We start from the raw sequence: 14,031 nt of genomic DNA, 5'->3' as shown, positions 1-14,031 counted from the left end.
TTCAATTCAAAAAAATAAAATAAACCAACACAAGACTTGAGCACAATAACAACACAATAAAAAATAAAGAGACTTTATGAAAACTAAACTCTGGTACCAGACAGCTTCTCCCAGTGACACAAGTTGATTTGAAACAATGCAAACACTAAATACCTCCGTTTGGTTTAAAGCCCCTCTGTGTGACTTTGTTCTTTGACGTGGTTTCTATTTATCCCAAAAAAGGTGAAAGCAACAGATCAACTACACATCTATATTTTCTACAGACAAAAATGTATTAAATCCTTGTGATCAGAATAATTTGAAAATTAGGGAAGCCCAGGAACACCAAGAACAAAGAAGCAAAAGATGAAATGTTAAGAATTAAAAATAATTCTCACTGAGTATCTCGTAATATTGACCTAAAAAAGTAAAACATTTGATTAATTACCTAAAAGAGCGTTGTATGTTTTAAAGCCATTCAGGGTAAATCTGTGATTCATGGTTTTGGCTATAGAAACCAGGGCTGCAACTATCACTTATTTTTGTTATTGATTGATCTGCCAATTATTTTTTGATTAATCAATTGATCATTGGGTCTATAAAACATTACAAAACCATAAAAAATCACAATGTCCCTTTAATATAATATCCAATTTACTATGAGACTATAAGAAAACCAAGTAATTCTCACATTTGTGAATCTGGAACTATCACATTTTTATATAAATGACTAGTCAAATAGTAAAATAACTGCTGATTAATTTTCTGTCAAATCGATTAATCAGCTAATTGTTGCAGCTCTAATATAATTAAAATACATTTGACTGGTTGAAGTCCATAAATAAAATTCACACATAGTGGCTTTAACAACAGAAAAACAGACCATCAGGTTAGATATGAATATTTTTGCAGCACAGATATTTGCATATGTATTATGTACACAGAGTCTTGTGTAGCTCAGTAGGTTGAGCAAGGCACTAACACTGTCAGAATTAGGGGTTCGAGTCCCAGTGAGACGCTTGATGTCAACTCTTAAAACGAACAGTTTTTACTCAAACAAAACTGGATTTTTGAGGCTGGTGTTTAAAAGGTTTTGTTTGCATGTTCGTTTTGAGGGAGGGGCGGAGTTAACATTTATTCCTCTGCTGCTTTAAATTCTCCCAAAATATTTTAGTCTTCTTACATGAACAGAAGATGCAGGGAACGATTAGTAATCATGTCCTCCACCAAAGTCCCTACATATATTTGAGATTTTGATGTCGTTCAATATTCATTTTTCACATAAACTCTTAAAAATACAATCTTTGACATGTCTGCATTTATTGATATATCTGTATTTGACATATAAACATATAATGTTGGTGAGTATTTGGCTGCTTGCACATCATTAGCTTTCAGTTATTTTTACTGTCAATTAATCTGAATGTTAAGACAAGTAAAAGCAGCAAATAATCACATTTGAGAAGCTGAAGACACCAAATCTTTGGCACTTTTGTTGCTGTTGTGATGAAATATTAAATATTTCTAAAGCTTTTGATAACATGTCCTTTATTAGAATGTAAAATACCTGAAGGTTTAACATTTGGTAATTGTAAAATACAGATGAAGCTACCGGTTGATCTGGTGCCTTTATTCTTTTGGATGGTTTGTTTTTGCCTCTAAAATATGGAGGCCCAAAGTGTTCAAAATGAAATAAATTATTTTTATTTTTATTTCAAGTCTTTATCCGTAAGTGAAGTTAAACAGGGAACATTACTGACATTACAGAGCCAGTCATGTGATTTACTGCTGCTTTACTGTGACTGACTCGACACCAAAGTGACTACACAATAAAAACTGCTGGAGGGAAATTAAAATAATCCTTCAGCTCATAAAAAACATACTGTAATAAAAACTGAGTTTCAAGCATTTATTGAATAATTCACAATTCTGTAGTTCTATAATATTTTGTCTGAATGTTTATGTTTATTCAGTTTTGAACACTTTGAGTCTCTGAACCAGCAGCAGCCAGACGACATGAAGCTGTTTAATGGTGAATAAGTCTATGACTGTTCACCTGCAGCTGAGGTCTAACACTGTGTATACTGCTGTAAGTAGTAAAATATTAGCTCCACAACAGGCTGCTGTTTGTATAAATGCTGGTGATGTGGTTTGTGATTGACAAACATCAACTCTTAGAGATCGAGTTAAGTCACAAAAAAAAGCTACTGCTTCAACTAGACAGGAACTCTGTACACACAAATGATTGTCATATTTCAGTTGAACCTTTTCGCAAAAGATTTTCCGTGCTGCAGTTAGAGCTGGGTATCGTGAAACTTTTTCATACCGAGTTTTGGTACCTTCATTTCAAAAAATCTTACAAGAATAACTGTTTCATTTTGTCTCTGTGCTTGGAACTCTCTAAAATGAGCAGTTTTTTAGGAACAATTCCGTTCAGGAACAAAAGTGAGTGCAGGGTCTAAGGGAACTAAAATGAGCATGGGGAGTTCAGGAACAAAAATGAGTGTAGGGTTTTGAGGCACTAGTGAGTGCAGGGTGTTAAACGGAACTAAAATGACCATAACGCATTCAGGGACAAAGAGTTCTGTGGGTTGTTCAAGAACTACGTGGGAGCCAACAGGTGCTAGTTGTATCCCATGTAGTGTGTCATGGTGGAAGACAACCAATGCAACATCTGGGACGCATCATGACGTTCAGACAAAAAGACGAGCAGGTCTGAATTTGTACATTGATTGACAGTGACCAATAGGAAACTTGCACTAAACACACAGTTTTTTGCAGGTATTCAATCACATCAAAGTATTGGACATGAATGTCTGAACCATATTTCATCATTTCAGTCTGGACCAGTGTTGGACCGACCAACCATCAGACATCCACAGAGCACAGAGTCTAGTCTCTCACTTGCTCTCACTTTATTTCTGCAGCCTGAAGTAACTGACAGTGTGAGTATCAGGAAACAGCTGATTAGAGCATGTCATTGATATTCTAAAGCCACATTTAACTAGTACCGGAAAAAGTGATGATACCCAGCCCCAGGTGCAGCAGCTCCAAGGAGACATGTCTCCACGATACAATGGACACAAAAGTTTAATTTTACTTTTGATTTAAGAGACGTGAGGAGGACGGATACTGAAGTGAAGTCCCCAGCTGAGGAAGGACTGGCCAGCCATTTGAAACAGACGTCTGACCGCACAGGAGACATTTTGAAGGCAGATTTTTTTTTCTTTTTTACTACTAAAGATTTGTATTGATCCTGTCAGACCTGTGTGATCAGACCTAAGTTTTACTGCAAAAATAAAACAGTGCAGCAGTCTTCAGTACAGAGCCAGTTTAAAAAGCTATAAAACTGCAAAACCAGAGCACGAGGACCTGAAGAGGACAAGCCGCCTGAAGTCCACCTGCCTCTCAGCACTGCGTCTCCTTGGTGTCGATCTGATGTTGTCTCTTCAGTCTGAACAACAACGCCTTCTCGCTGCGACTCACCACGCTTTTCTCCGTCAGGTCCTCGAAGGAGCGCTGAGCCGACCCCACCGGCCGCCCGAACGCCTCCTCCAGAGCTTCCTGATCCAGGTGGGAGTCAAAGCTGGGGTCCTCCTGGATGGTGGCCATGCGTGGGCTGTCCAGAGGAGGGGGCATGTGACAGGAGCCAGCAGGGGCAGAATCAGGCCCGGGGATGAAGTTGGAAACCGGAGGGGTGCTGGTCTGCTGGGGGCCGGATGGTTGGAAACGGAGGGGGGCGGCGTTTGTGGTCGGGAAGCTTGGAGGTTTGAAGATCCGTACAGACGCAGACTCTAGGCTGCTCAAGAGCTCGGCATTCTGGGAAAATGAACCATCAGAGTCAGTTGCGCTTAATGGTTAAAGGAGCAGACCGTATGTTTTAACAAATAACTGACTGCGACTGAATGAATGTATTGATGTTTTACTTCTCTCATCTCTATCATCTTTAGCAGCTGGACCATCACACGGTCAGATCTTAGTAAGAAAATCCACCTCAACAATAAAGGTCCCTCCAATCCTCAAGTTGAAACTACACAAACTTCAAATGGCTTAATTCATAAATTAAATTCACCCAAAACATTCAGTTTACAAAAATGTAAAACAAACAGAAGAAGTATAAGGCGGATTGTAAGGTTCTCAGTACAAGGTTGAGTTAATAGTTAGTTGTGTTGTGTTTCGGCTCATGTTCCCCCTCCATCTTCATGAAGTCTCACTGTCTGGTTTCTTATTGTTCAGGCAGCTCCTTCATGTGGAGCCTTGTTGCATTTGACACAACCCACAGCAGAGGAGGCCGAGGTGTTGACAGATTTCTTGCTAATGCGTTTTGTTGTATACTGCACATATATACTGTATATATACACATATACAGATACTCACACTGGGGAAGAACAGTGACTTTGTGGTCTGCTCATATTGTTTATCCAGCTTCTTGTCCTGAGGGAAGAGAGAAGATATGATGAATAGTGGTGTTGATGATAAGGGTAGCAGAATCAGTAACTCCTTTGAAATCACTTCTTAAAACTCATTTTTATAGACTTGCTATTATGATGTCATCTTTTCATCGTTTTTTTAATCGTCTTTTTATCTCTTTATCGTTTTATCGACACCATATCGCCCTTTTATTGCTTTTACTGTGTTTGTGTGTATGTTTCTATACAACATCTGCTCCCTCTAATTGTCCTCATCTATATTGAATTATATTATTTGTCCTCCCTCTGTAACTCTACCTAATTCCTGTCTGTTTCTGCTTTTGACTGTCATTGCTTTTGATTTGTTTTTTTGTAAACTCAGTTTTTAAAGGTGCTATATAAATAAAGCTATTTTTATTTTTATTATATTCTACTTAAAATATTGAAGTAATGTGATGATCAACATCAGATCTGAGAGAACTACATCTCTCACAGACACTTTAAACAGCTCTGGCAGCTGCACCGTGCAGTTATGAAGGAAAATACCTGATGGGATGTGATCAGAATGGACTGTGACCTGTAACAATAACAAAGTGAGTGTACTGAGACCCACCACACAGTGAACCAGGATGCTGACAGGAACCCAGAAGAGCAGAGAGAAAGCCACCACTGAGCCAACGATGTTATCAGCCAGAAACTTCCCGAACGTGTTGATGTCCAGTTTATCGATGAAATCCCACAGCCGCTCCACCACGTCCTGCACCTGCTTCATGCACTTCCCCTGTAGAGACAGCAGAACATCCACACGCTCATTCATCCTGCTCGTCTTTAATGTTAAATTCTGGGTGTTTTTACTGATGGATCGTCTCACCGCTCCGTCACAGAAGCCCACGGTGCAGGGTTTGCCTTTACGCAGGAACAGGAAGTTGCCTGTTTTGTCCTGATAGGGCGCGCAGACACCGATGCTGCTGCGACAGCAGACTTTACACGACGAGTTGGTTTCTACCGAGAAGAAAAAAGCGGATGCAGACTCATTACTGCCAGAGGCTCATTGTCAGGAGAGGCAAACCAGGCAAATGCCTGGGGCCCCAAATGAACCCTCATATTGACACATTTTGCAACGACAACTATAAACCCCCTTAAACCTCCCATAATCGCACTATACAGTTGCCCCAAAAGCCCTGATGATGGGGGTGGTGGGGTGGTGGGGGTCGGAGCGGGGCACCTGATGATGTGTGCTGTAGCTAGCATCTCTGAATTGCCTGCATGTCGGGCACTTAGGGGACATCACATCTGTAAATCGTAGCATCTGTCCGTCTAGGATCACCACTGATTACTGCAGGTTAAAGATCCAACACGTGAAAACCAAGCTCTTCATGTGTGTGTCACATTGAAGATGACGTCACAATAGCTTTGTGCTTCGCCGCTATAGTAACAACGTTGCATTGAGGGGGTTCTATCTGCAGTGGAAAAAGAAGTACCTGGCACCAAAAGTACCTGGTGGTGGAAAAACACTTCAAGTCCAATATTCCTGCTCTTTTCACTCCGTTTTTAGTCTCTACCAACTCCTGAGGGAAATATCTGACTCTTTTATTTGCTTCATTTGTAAAAGAAAAGTACAGAAAAACATTGACAGTTGCAGAAGCAGTGTCCGATGGACTTTACATGTGTTTATAGCTGAAGCTAAATTCTAACACCAGTCCTTGGGTGGATGGGTATTGATGGGTTTAGCTGCCAAATGCTCCACTATGTTCACCAGCTGCTCTCTACCTGTGTGTGTCTGCTGTTTGCTGCTGAGCAGGTGGTGCACAGTGGCTTTTCACAGCTGTTTCTCAGATAACAGTTGCTGCTGTGGAGAGCTAAAGTAGACTAATAAGCTTAGTACAAAAATATTGACTTGCGCAGCCGTAATCACACAAGGACCAAGTCAAACTTTCAGTGTCGTACCATTGCAGGCGCAGGGCTGCAGCTTTAAGACGGCCTGGCAGAAAGGAATACACTCTCCGTCCAGACACTCTCCACTGTCCAGACACACCGTTTTATCTGGGGCATTTTCCGGAGGAGGACACTCGCTGCTGTTTCCTGTCAACACACACACACACAAAAAAAAAAAAAAAAAAAACAGCAGACATGAAGCACCAGGAGTGGAAGGCAGATTCTTGACCTTTGAACTTTGCGTGCCGACCTGTGCAGTAGGAGTGTCCTTTACAGGTGGCGTCGATGGGCTCCTGACAGACTTCGCCTTCAGACTCGAACCGGCAGTGTTTGCAGCACGCACTGTTCCTGTCACTGAACAGACAAAAGACTCAGTTGAGCTGAGACGGATTCATGTCAGGACAAGACGAAACCATTAGAGAAACTGTGACAACTCTAACGGTGCTTCAGTCATTAAGCTCCACGACCGATGAATCCCTCATTGAACCTTTCATTCACGTTGGTATGACACCACAGACGTCAACAACACAGCTACAAAATGCAATGCTTGAGGGAGAAACAAGTCCTTTATTTAAACCTTTATCTACCATCCAACATGAGTTATCTTTGATAACCTGAGGAGGTGTTACAGCTGATTCAGTGACCTGCAGCAACAACCAGTTCCAACCAACCAGCCTCCTCCTATAAATCACAATTAAAGTTACCAGTTTTGTTATTGATGTGATTATAAGAACCTCGATTCTAGTTTTATCGTTTGTTGTGAAAACAGTTGAGTTTTGTTGCATTTTTTTTTTATTCCACATCCGAACAAAAGATTTCACGGGGGATTCAAAAGGATTGGGGTTCGATAAAATGCCATCGAACTCCATCCCTAGTGTGGCCTCTGACCTGCACTGAGCTCCAGGTTTCAGCCTGCAGTCGGCCGTGCAGCAGTGGTCGGAGTTGATGTGCAGCAGTCCGGGATCGCACTCCTCCCCCTGCTCCACCCGAGAGTTTCCACACACGTTAATGTTTCTCTCCTTGAAGCAGGACGACGCCTTCGACCTCAGGCGCTTCACTATGGAGCGTTTACTGCAGTTAGAGAACATCTGGACAGATGGGAGAAAATCTGTTTATCATAACAAACACTCCACTAGAGCAGAAAGTCCGGTTTATATCCTGCAGTATACATCTCTATTCAGCTTTCTGTTTTCCTTTTGTTTCTGTTCTGCAGGTCAGTGAGGGTCACTACACAGAAGTCCTGAAAAATGACTTTTTTGATCAGTTTTAATCATGCTAACACCTCAGATGCTCACAGCCACTGAAGAGACCTCCGTTATTAAATAAAGTCATTTTCACCTCAGAATATAATGAAATTCTTGCTTTTATAAACGATTTTGAATTGAATTCATCGTAATACCACATTTCAGTTTAAAATAAGGACAAAGTGATTATTTGGCCTCGGAGTAAAGGTGGATTTTTTTGGATCTCAAATGTGTCCTCAAGGTGTCTTGGGTGCGCTCACACCTGAACTTAGAGCTGAGCGCCTGTGATCAGATCACCTGAGACAGATGTTAATACCAGGTCTGAACAGGGCCTTAGATTAGGAGCTTATGCACATTAAAATATCATCTCTCAGGACATGGAGGGCTCAGTGTCACAGGTAAAGGTGTAGACCAGGAGGCAGCACCTTGTTGTTGACGTGGTCTCCGCTCACAGCGATGGGGTACATGACGTACTTCCCTCCCTGGTCCTCTCGGGGGGCGCAGTCTGGGATGTTGTCGGGGTCGTGCTCTGCTCCAAAGTTATGACCGAGCTCGTGAGTCGTCACCAGATCTGCTTCCTGTGGAAACAACACCAAACTGTTGAGTCCCCGCTTAATTCATAACATTAGTCATCAGCTGACAAACTTCCAGACAAACAGACTCAGGGGAAGAGGAAGTTTTCAAACTGCGATGTGCTTCACAATGTGGGAGCAGGAGAGTTAACGGTGGTCGTGAGAGAGATGTGAGGTAAAAATACTAAGAAACACAACGTACAATTTCTGCTTCAAAAATCCCACTCCTTCTTGGAATCATAACTCAGGCAAATCTCAACAGCCAGGCACGAATGCCGACTTAAATGTCCCTGCATGAACAACTGATGCAGTTCAACAGCTGTCAGAAAACCAGCCCACCTTGGTCAGGATGGTCTTCCCATAGTTCTTAGTGCTGGTCAGACCTGTGTTGAGGTAAATCGCTCTTTGTTCGTTTGTAGATGAAGGACACGCTAAATGGAAACAAAACAACAGGGTGTGACTGGTTAACAGTGAAGATGCTTTAAATCTTTATCTTTTCCACTGATCAGATAAAATCAGGGAGTGTGAAGTGTAGTGAAGCAGCAGGACCCTACATTTGGAGCAAAGACCTCCGGGGATGTCGGGTTTGGATGGGGCAACGTAGGCCAGACCCAGAGTGCCTTCATCAAAGTCCTGATAGGTGAAGAGGTGAGCCAGACAAACGTTGGAGGCTTTGTCTGCGATGTCCACACTGAACTGCTGCAAGAGGACAAAACCACAGAGATCTCAGAGGAGGCGTTCAGGATTAAAACCGTCTAACTTTGGTTCTCGCTGCGCACTTTAACATCGCAAAGTAATGCTAAATGTTGTTCGCGTCGGGCGATTTGGTTTTACCTCCAGCAGTTTCTTCACGTCCCAGACGTCTCTGCCCTTCACTGGACTTCCTCTCATGTTGAAGTGACTTTTCCCTGGATCTACAGAAGTCGGAATCTTCTCTATGATAATCTATGAGAGGAGAAACAGCAGCGTCACATGTGACAACCAGGTTGGTGTTATTTTATTACATAACTGGAGTCGCTGTCGTCCACCTCTGATATGATGCAGGTTGACTGTTACAGCCTGTTAAAAAACACACTGATTGAATACAAACTGATTATAGGACGTGTGGGTAAGTTAAACTGATCACTTCACTTCACCTGCTGGATCTGAACACCGTAACCTATGAACTCGTCATCCCACGACGTGTTTCTGTAGATGTCGTCCACGCGATCGATCAGCTCGATCTGAAAACACAGTCAGGGTGGTTAACATCACCGGGTGGAGGTGGTGAGGGGTTCAAACAGGAATCATAGTGATCCTGATACTGTGATGGTTGAATTTGTTTGTCCAGGTGAGAGATCAAGGTGTTTTCAGGTCTGACCAGGTAGTTGAGGGTGGTGCTCTCCTCCTCGCGGCCCATGTGTTTGAAGAAGCGATGGTCGGCCACCAGCAGCAGGGGACAGGTGTTTTTCTTGTGGTCGTGGACCTGACGTTTCCCTCTGAACACAGACTCTGTCCAGGTACAGACAGAAAACACACTGAATATCAGTACTGTGGTCAGGACCCTTTCACACACGTATTTTAAATGTTTTATGAAACCCTTATTATCACAATTTGATATGAAAAGATTTTTCACTGTAGTGAAATGAAGTAAAGTGATGTTGATATAACACACTTCCTACAGCTTAAAAGTTATTTTTTCCAAATTAAAAGCTCTTTTTTTAATTTGAAATCAGTTTTTTCACATTATAAACACTTCTTAGGTCACATTAAAAGCTTCTTGTTCACATCAAAAGTTCTTTTTTCACTCTTAAAAGCTTGTTCTTTAACATAAATAGTTCTTCTTTTCACATTAAAACCCAAACTCTTCACAATAAAAGCTAGGTTGTTCACGTTAAATGCTCTTTTTTTTGTGAAGCAGCCACAGGAAATGGACTGTATTCGTCTTTATTTGCAATGAGGAATAGTAAAGGCAGCCACAATGAGCTGTTTATCTGCTGCTCACTTCAGTTTAGTTGAACCTAAAACCTTCCATGAACAAAACCATGATGTTAGATACAGAATGAGCTACATAACGGCTCAAAGTCTGGACATAAAGTTGTCTAATCACGTATCAAACAAATCCTTCTTCTCATGTTTTTCCATCTGTGTTAAAATCTACTAACCCTCGTCATCCTGGTCCTCCAGCACGGCCATTTGAACGCTGTCAGGAAAGAGGTGGCTGGGGTTGGACGTCACGTAGCCGCAGACAGAAGGCTGATGCAGTCTGCTCAGGTTCCTGATGTCGTCTGAGCGGTAGATCAGCAGACGACCATCGGGGGGCGCTGAGGTGAACCTCCACAGAGGCTGAACACAGAGGAGACAGGAAGCTTTTGTTTGATGTTTTAGTTAAACTTCACACACTGTATATGACGCTCAGTGTCCTTGTTTTACCTCGATGTTGTACTCTCCCTCGTCAGTCAGGATGTGAGCTGAGAACTCGTGCTCGTCGATATGAGCCTGAACTCGAGAGTGTTCCTCCCCTGGAAAAAACAGAGTTAAAGGATCTTTTTGTTTCTCTTTCTTGTCAGCAAATCGCACTTGCAGACTCAAACCAACACTTTCTGACTTCCCTCCTCTGTCTGTGGCTCTCAGCTTCAAGCCCAATGATCCCTACTGAAGACGTAAATCTCCTCACAGATTACATACATTTATTTTCAGTTTTAAAATATTAGCCAGCAATTTCCTAAAACATCTGTAGGTTTAGACAAAGTTAGTTAAGACACACAGACATAACCACAACGCCCCCAGCTCAGATCCAGCACAGTCACTGTTGTGCACATGAAAATGACAAACTGAATGCGGGGGGGGGTGGGTACAACATATAAATATGGACATTTCTTTAATAATATTTACAGTAGTTACTCTGTGTCCTGTTGCTGCTAAGACACCAGTGTCTGATGGTGATTTACTGTTATTCCATACTGATAGCAATACTGAGTATCCATCAATAACCCCTGCTGGATCCTGAAGCAGATTGATAAGGAAGAAGTCTCCTCACCTTCCTTCCTGTGTCCTGACCGATACACCATCCTGCTTACTGCTAAAAACCTAAAGGGAGCTAGCCCTATCCTCTCACCTCAGAAACAGATGTGTTCTTACTAGTTTTTGGAAACAACGGAGCTCTATAAGAAGTGCTTTATTATCAATGTACTCCGAGCTGGTCTGTCTCACCGATGACATGTCCGGTGAAGTAGTTGTGTCTGTTGACCGGGTAGCTCTGCTCCCGACCGCCCTCGTCCACGACCACGGCTCTGAAATCCTCGGTGAACAGCTCATCGTTGGTCCTCAGGTACAGTCTGAACTGCCTGCACAGATAAAATGTACAAGTAGCATTAGGGGCCGTTTAAATGTCATGAATCAAAACTTACATTAACCCGTGTGAAACATGGACCTCTGCAGGGCGTTGAAACTGAGCGTCTTCTCCACATGAGTTTGAGTTTGGACGTCTCGGCGGCGGACGGAGTGAGTCTGCAGGCTGGAGAGAGGCAGCACGTCGAAGTCATCCAGCATCGACCTGAGAGAGGCTGAGGAGGAAACACAGAGTCTGATGTCTTCATGTTTATGATCCTCAGATGTGTCTGATTAAATGATCATAAAGTCATAAATTCAACCTGCCACAAGACAGCACCAACAGTGCCTCTGTCTGTATTCATGGTTTTATTAAGGTGAAGCTGGAACCATCCGTAGTTAAAAAAATATTAATGTGGAGATTTGGGTGAACGGGTTAATATGTAACAGATAATACCAAACAAGTTGTAATGTATGACACAGTAGCTGCAGACCACTGGATTTACCAACAAAATCTCATATGTTATCAAATTAAAATGACGAGTCCTTAATGTGTACTTTCAACTAATATTGACCTTGTTTTTTGTTTTTGTTTTAAACAGTTTGAAATATTGTTTCTGAGTCTCAGAGTTTCTGTCATTTGTGTTGTTAGGGAACATGTACCTGTTCAGGTTGATCAATTGAGGTACAATTGATCATTTTTCATTCATTTATCTAGAGGCCAGGAAAAGAAAAAAACTGACAAAATAGTCAGAGCTAGCAAAAATAAAGATAAAGTTATGATAAATGATATTCAAAAGCTATAATTAAGAGATAGTGAATGAATTTTGATTTACTACATCATAATTTGGACATAGGATAAGATGTGAGATGATAAGTAGTAAGTGGAAACTAAGACATTAGCAAACACTCACTTTAAAAGTTATAATTTTGACTCACTTTTAAATAATTTTGAGACAGAGTGAAATATGAGATAGTAAGTAAATATACTATGTTATTACTCCTTTGATTCATCACAAAAATGGCAAAAATAAACTCTGAGACCAGAAAGTGGCCTCAGATTTTTTTTAGGACCCCATTTTACATGTGGGGAATAAGGAAAATAAATACATATTAATTAAATATTGACTTTGACATATTGATAATTAAATACTGTCTAATTTTACATGGTATTTTGACGTTGTTTGGGATAAGCGATGTGTTTTAGGATGATTTGCTATTAAGTTTTACATGGTATTTTGACATATTATGAGATATGACATAAGTAAGATATGAGATATTAAGCCAAAATTGTCACTTACTCTCCCAAAATGTTGACTTAGTATCTCAGGTTAGTTTAAAAGACACATAGGTTTCATTTATCTCATAAAATGTAGACTTATCTCTTCATTTTGAGTAACAATTTCATTTTTACATCTATTTTGACACAATTACTATTATCTTATCTCTTTTACATAGTATTTTTAATTTTATGTGATATGAGGTTGTATTAAGTAATTGTTAACTCAAAGTTGTGACGATGGTTATGAGATACTATCACAAAATTAGGACTAATTATCAAACGTTGACTTATTCTCTCAAATTTATAACTTAGAAAGGACAATTTAAGATTTACCATCTTTAAAACTTATTCCACTTATTAACGCAGCTATTCATTTGATTTTTGTCTTTTTCTCTCAGGAATGGTCTTCCATACTTTCTACCGATGTACATTAACCTTTTCATGACTGTTAGCAGCAGTCAGGCACGTTGTTTTAGCGAACTTTACTTATAATGCCTGTAAATTTAGAGGATCAGAACCACATTTAAAGATTTACCATACTCCTGCTGCTCTGTGTCTGCGGGTGGGTTGGTGGCTGCTTCGGTGTAAAAGGTAAAAACGGTTAGAAAAGTTAAAACCGTGAGCTCCTGTCTCATGTTTGACGGTTCTGACTGATGGATGTTTAATCCTCGCACAGGATGGGCTGAATGGAAACGGCCGCCGCTGCTTCTTTCAGATTAAAACTCTCCAAACATCAGATTTCAGACGTTGACGACAGTTTGGATACAAAATTTCACATTAAAAACACATTTCTTTATAAAACTGAGTAACCTCGTCCAGGTGAGGTCTTTACTGTGTTTAGAAACAGGTAGAAAAACTTCTCCAGTCCGTAAAAACCAGGAAGACGGAAAGCTCTCGAGTCAAGTCATCAAGAAGCTGGAGATGCGGTACGGAAGTGGGTTTAACTGCCGTCACAATAAAAGACATTTAGCGAGTAAAATAAAATAAACTAATAATTGAATATTTTTAAATTTATAAAGCTTTTCAAAAGTAACAACTTCATCTAATACAAATTATTTAATTAAAAAAATAAACACAGAGTAGGCTACAGACATGAATTATTTTAAGACAAAAAACATAAATAGATACATTAATCAAAATAAATAATAATGAAAAATTATTAATTACTTAAATGATTACTTACTTACTAAAAACACGAAATGCTGAGCACAAACGAGGACATAAATAAAATACATAAATTATAGAATAAAATAAGAATATTAAATAAAAGATGTAAAAACTAATTATAAACCAAACGTAAT

General features: G+C 40.6%; 1 protein-coding gene across 1 annotated transcript; it reads right to left on the bottom strand.

Moving 5' to 3' along the window:
• Positions 1 to 815: 815 nt before the first annotated feature.
• On the bottom strand, positions 816 to 13,600 carry LOC111236091 (disintegrin and metalloproteinase domain-containing protein 17-like). The gene is made up of 18 exons (XM_022764705.1): positions 13,266 to 13,600; positions 11,552 to 11,684; positions 11,332 to 11,465; positions 10,552 to 10,640; positions 10,284 to 10,464; positions 9,500 to 9,630; positions 9,276 to 9,362; positions 8,974 to 9,084; positions 8,694 to 8,838; positions 8,479 to 8,570; positions 7,993 to 8,145; positions 7,212 to 7,411; positions 6,574 to 6,677; positions 6,336 to 6,470; positions 5,260 to 5,390; positions 5,002 to 5,169; positions 4,357 to 4,413; positions 816 to 3,798 (listed from the first exon to the last, which is right to left on the bottom strand). The coding sequence occupies exons 1-18, from the start codon at positions 13,363 to 13,365 to the stop codon at positions 3,388 to 3,390; spliced, it is 2,562 nt and encodes an 853-aa protein (XP_022620426.1). The 5' UTR covers positions 13,366 to 13,600; the 3' UTR covers positions 816 to 3,387.
• Positions 13,601 to 14,031: the final 431 nt, after the last annotated feature.

The sequence above is a fragment of the Seriola dumerili genome, unplaced genomic scaffold (genome assembly GCF_002260705.1).
Source record: "Seriola dumerili isolate Sdu_G_001 unplaced genomic scaffold, Sdu_1.0 BDQW01000025.1, whole genome shotgun sequence".
Classification (NCBI taxonomy): domain Eukaryota; kingdom Metazoa; phylum Chordata; class Actinopteri; order Carangiformes; family Carangidae; genus Seriola; species Seriola dumerili.
The sequence above is the reverse complement of the archived record's forward strand: the minus strand, read 5'-3'. Positions and strand labels throughout refer to the sequence as shown.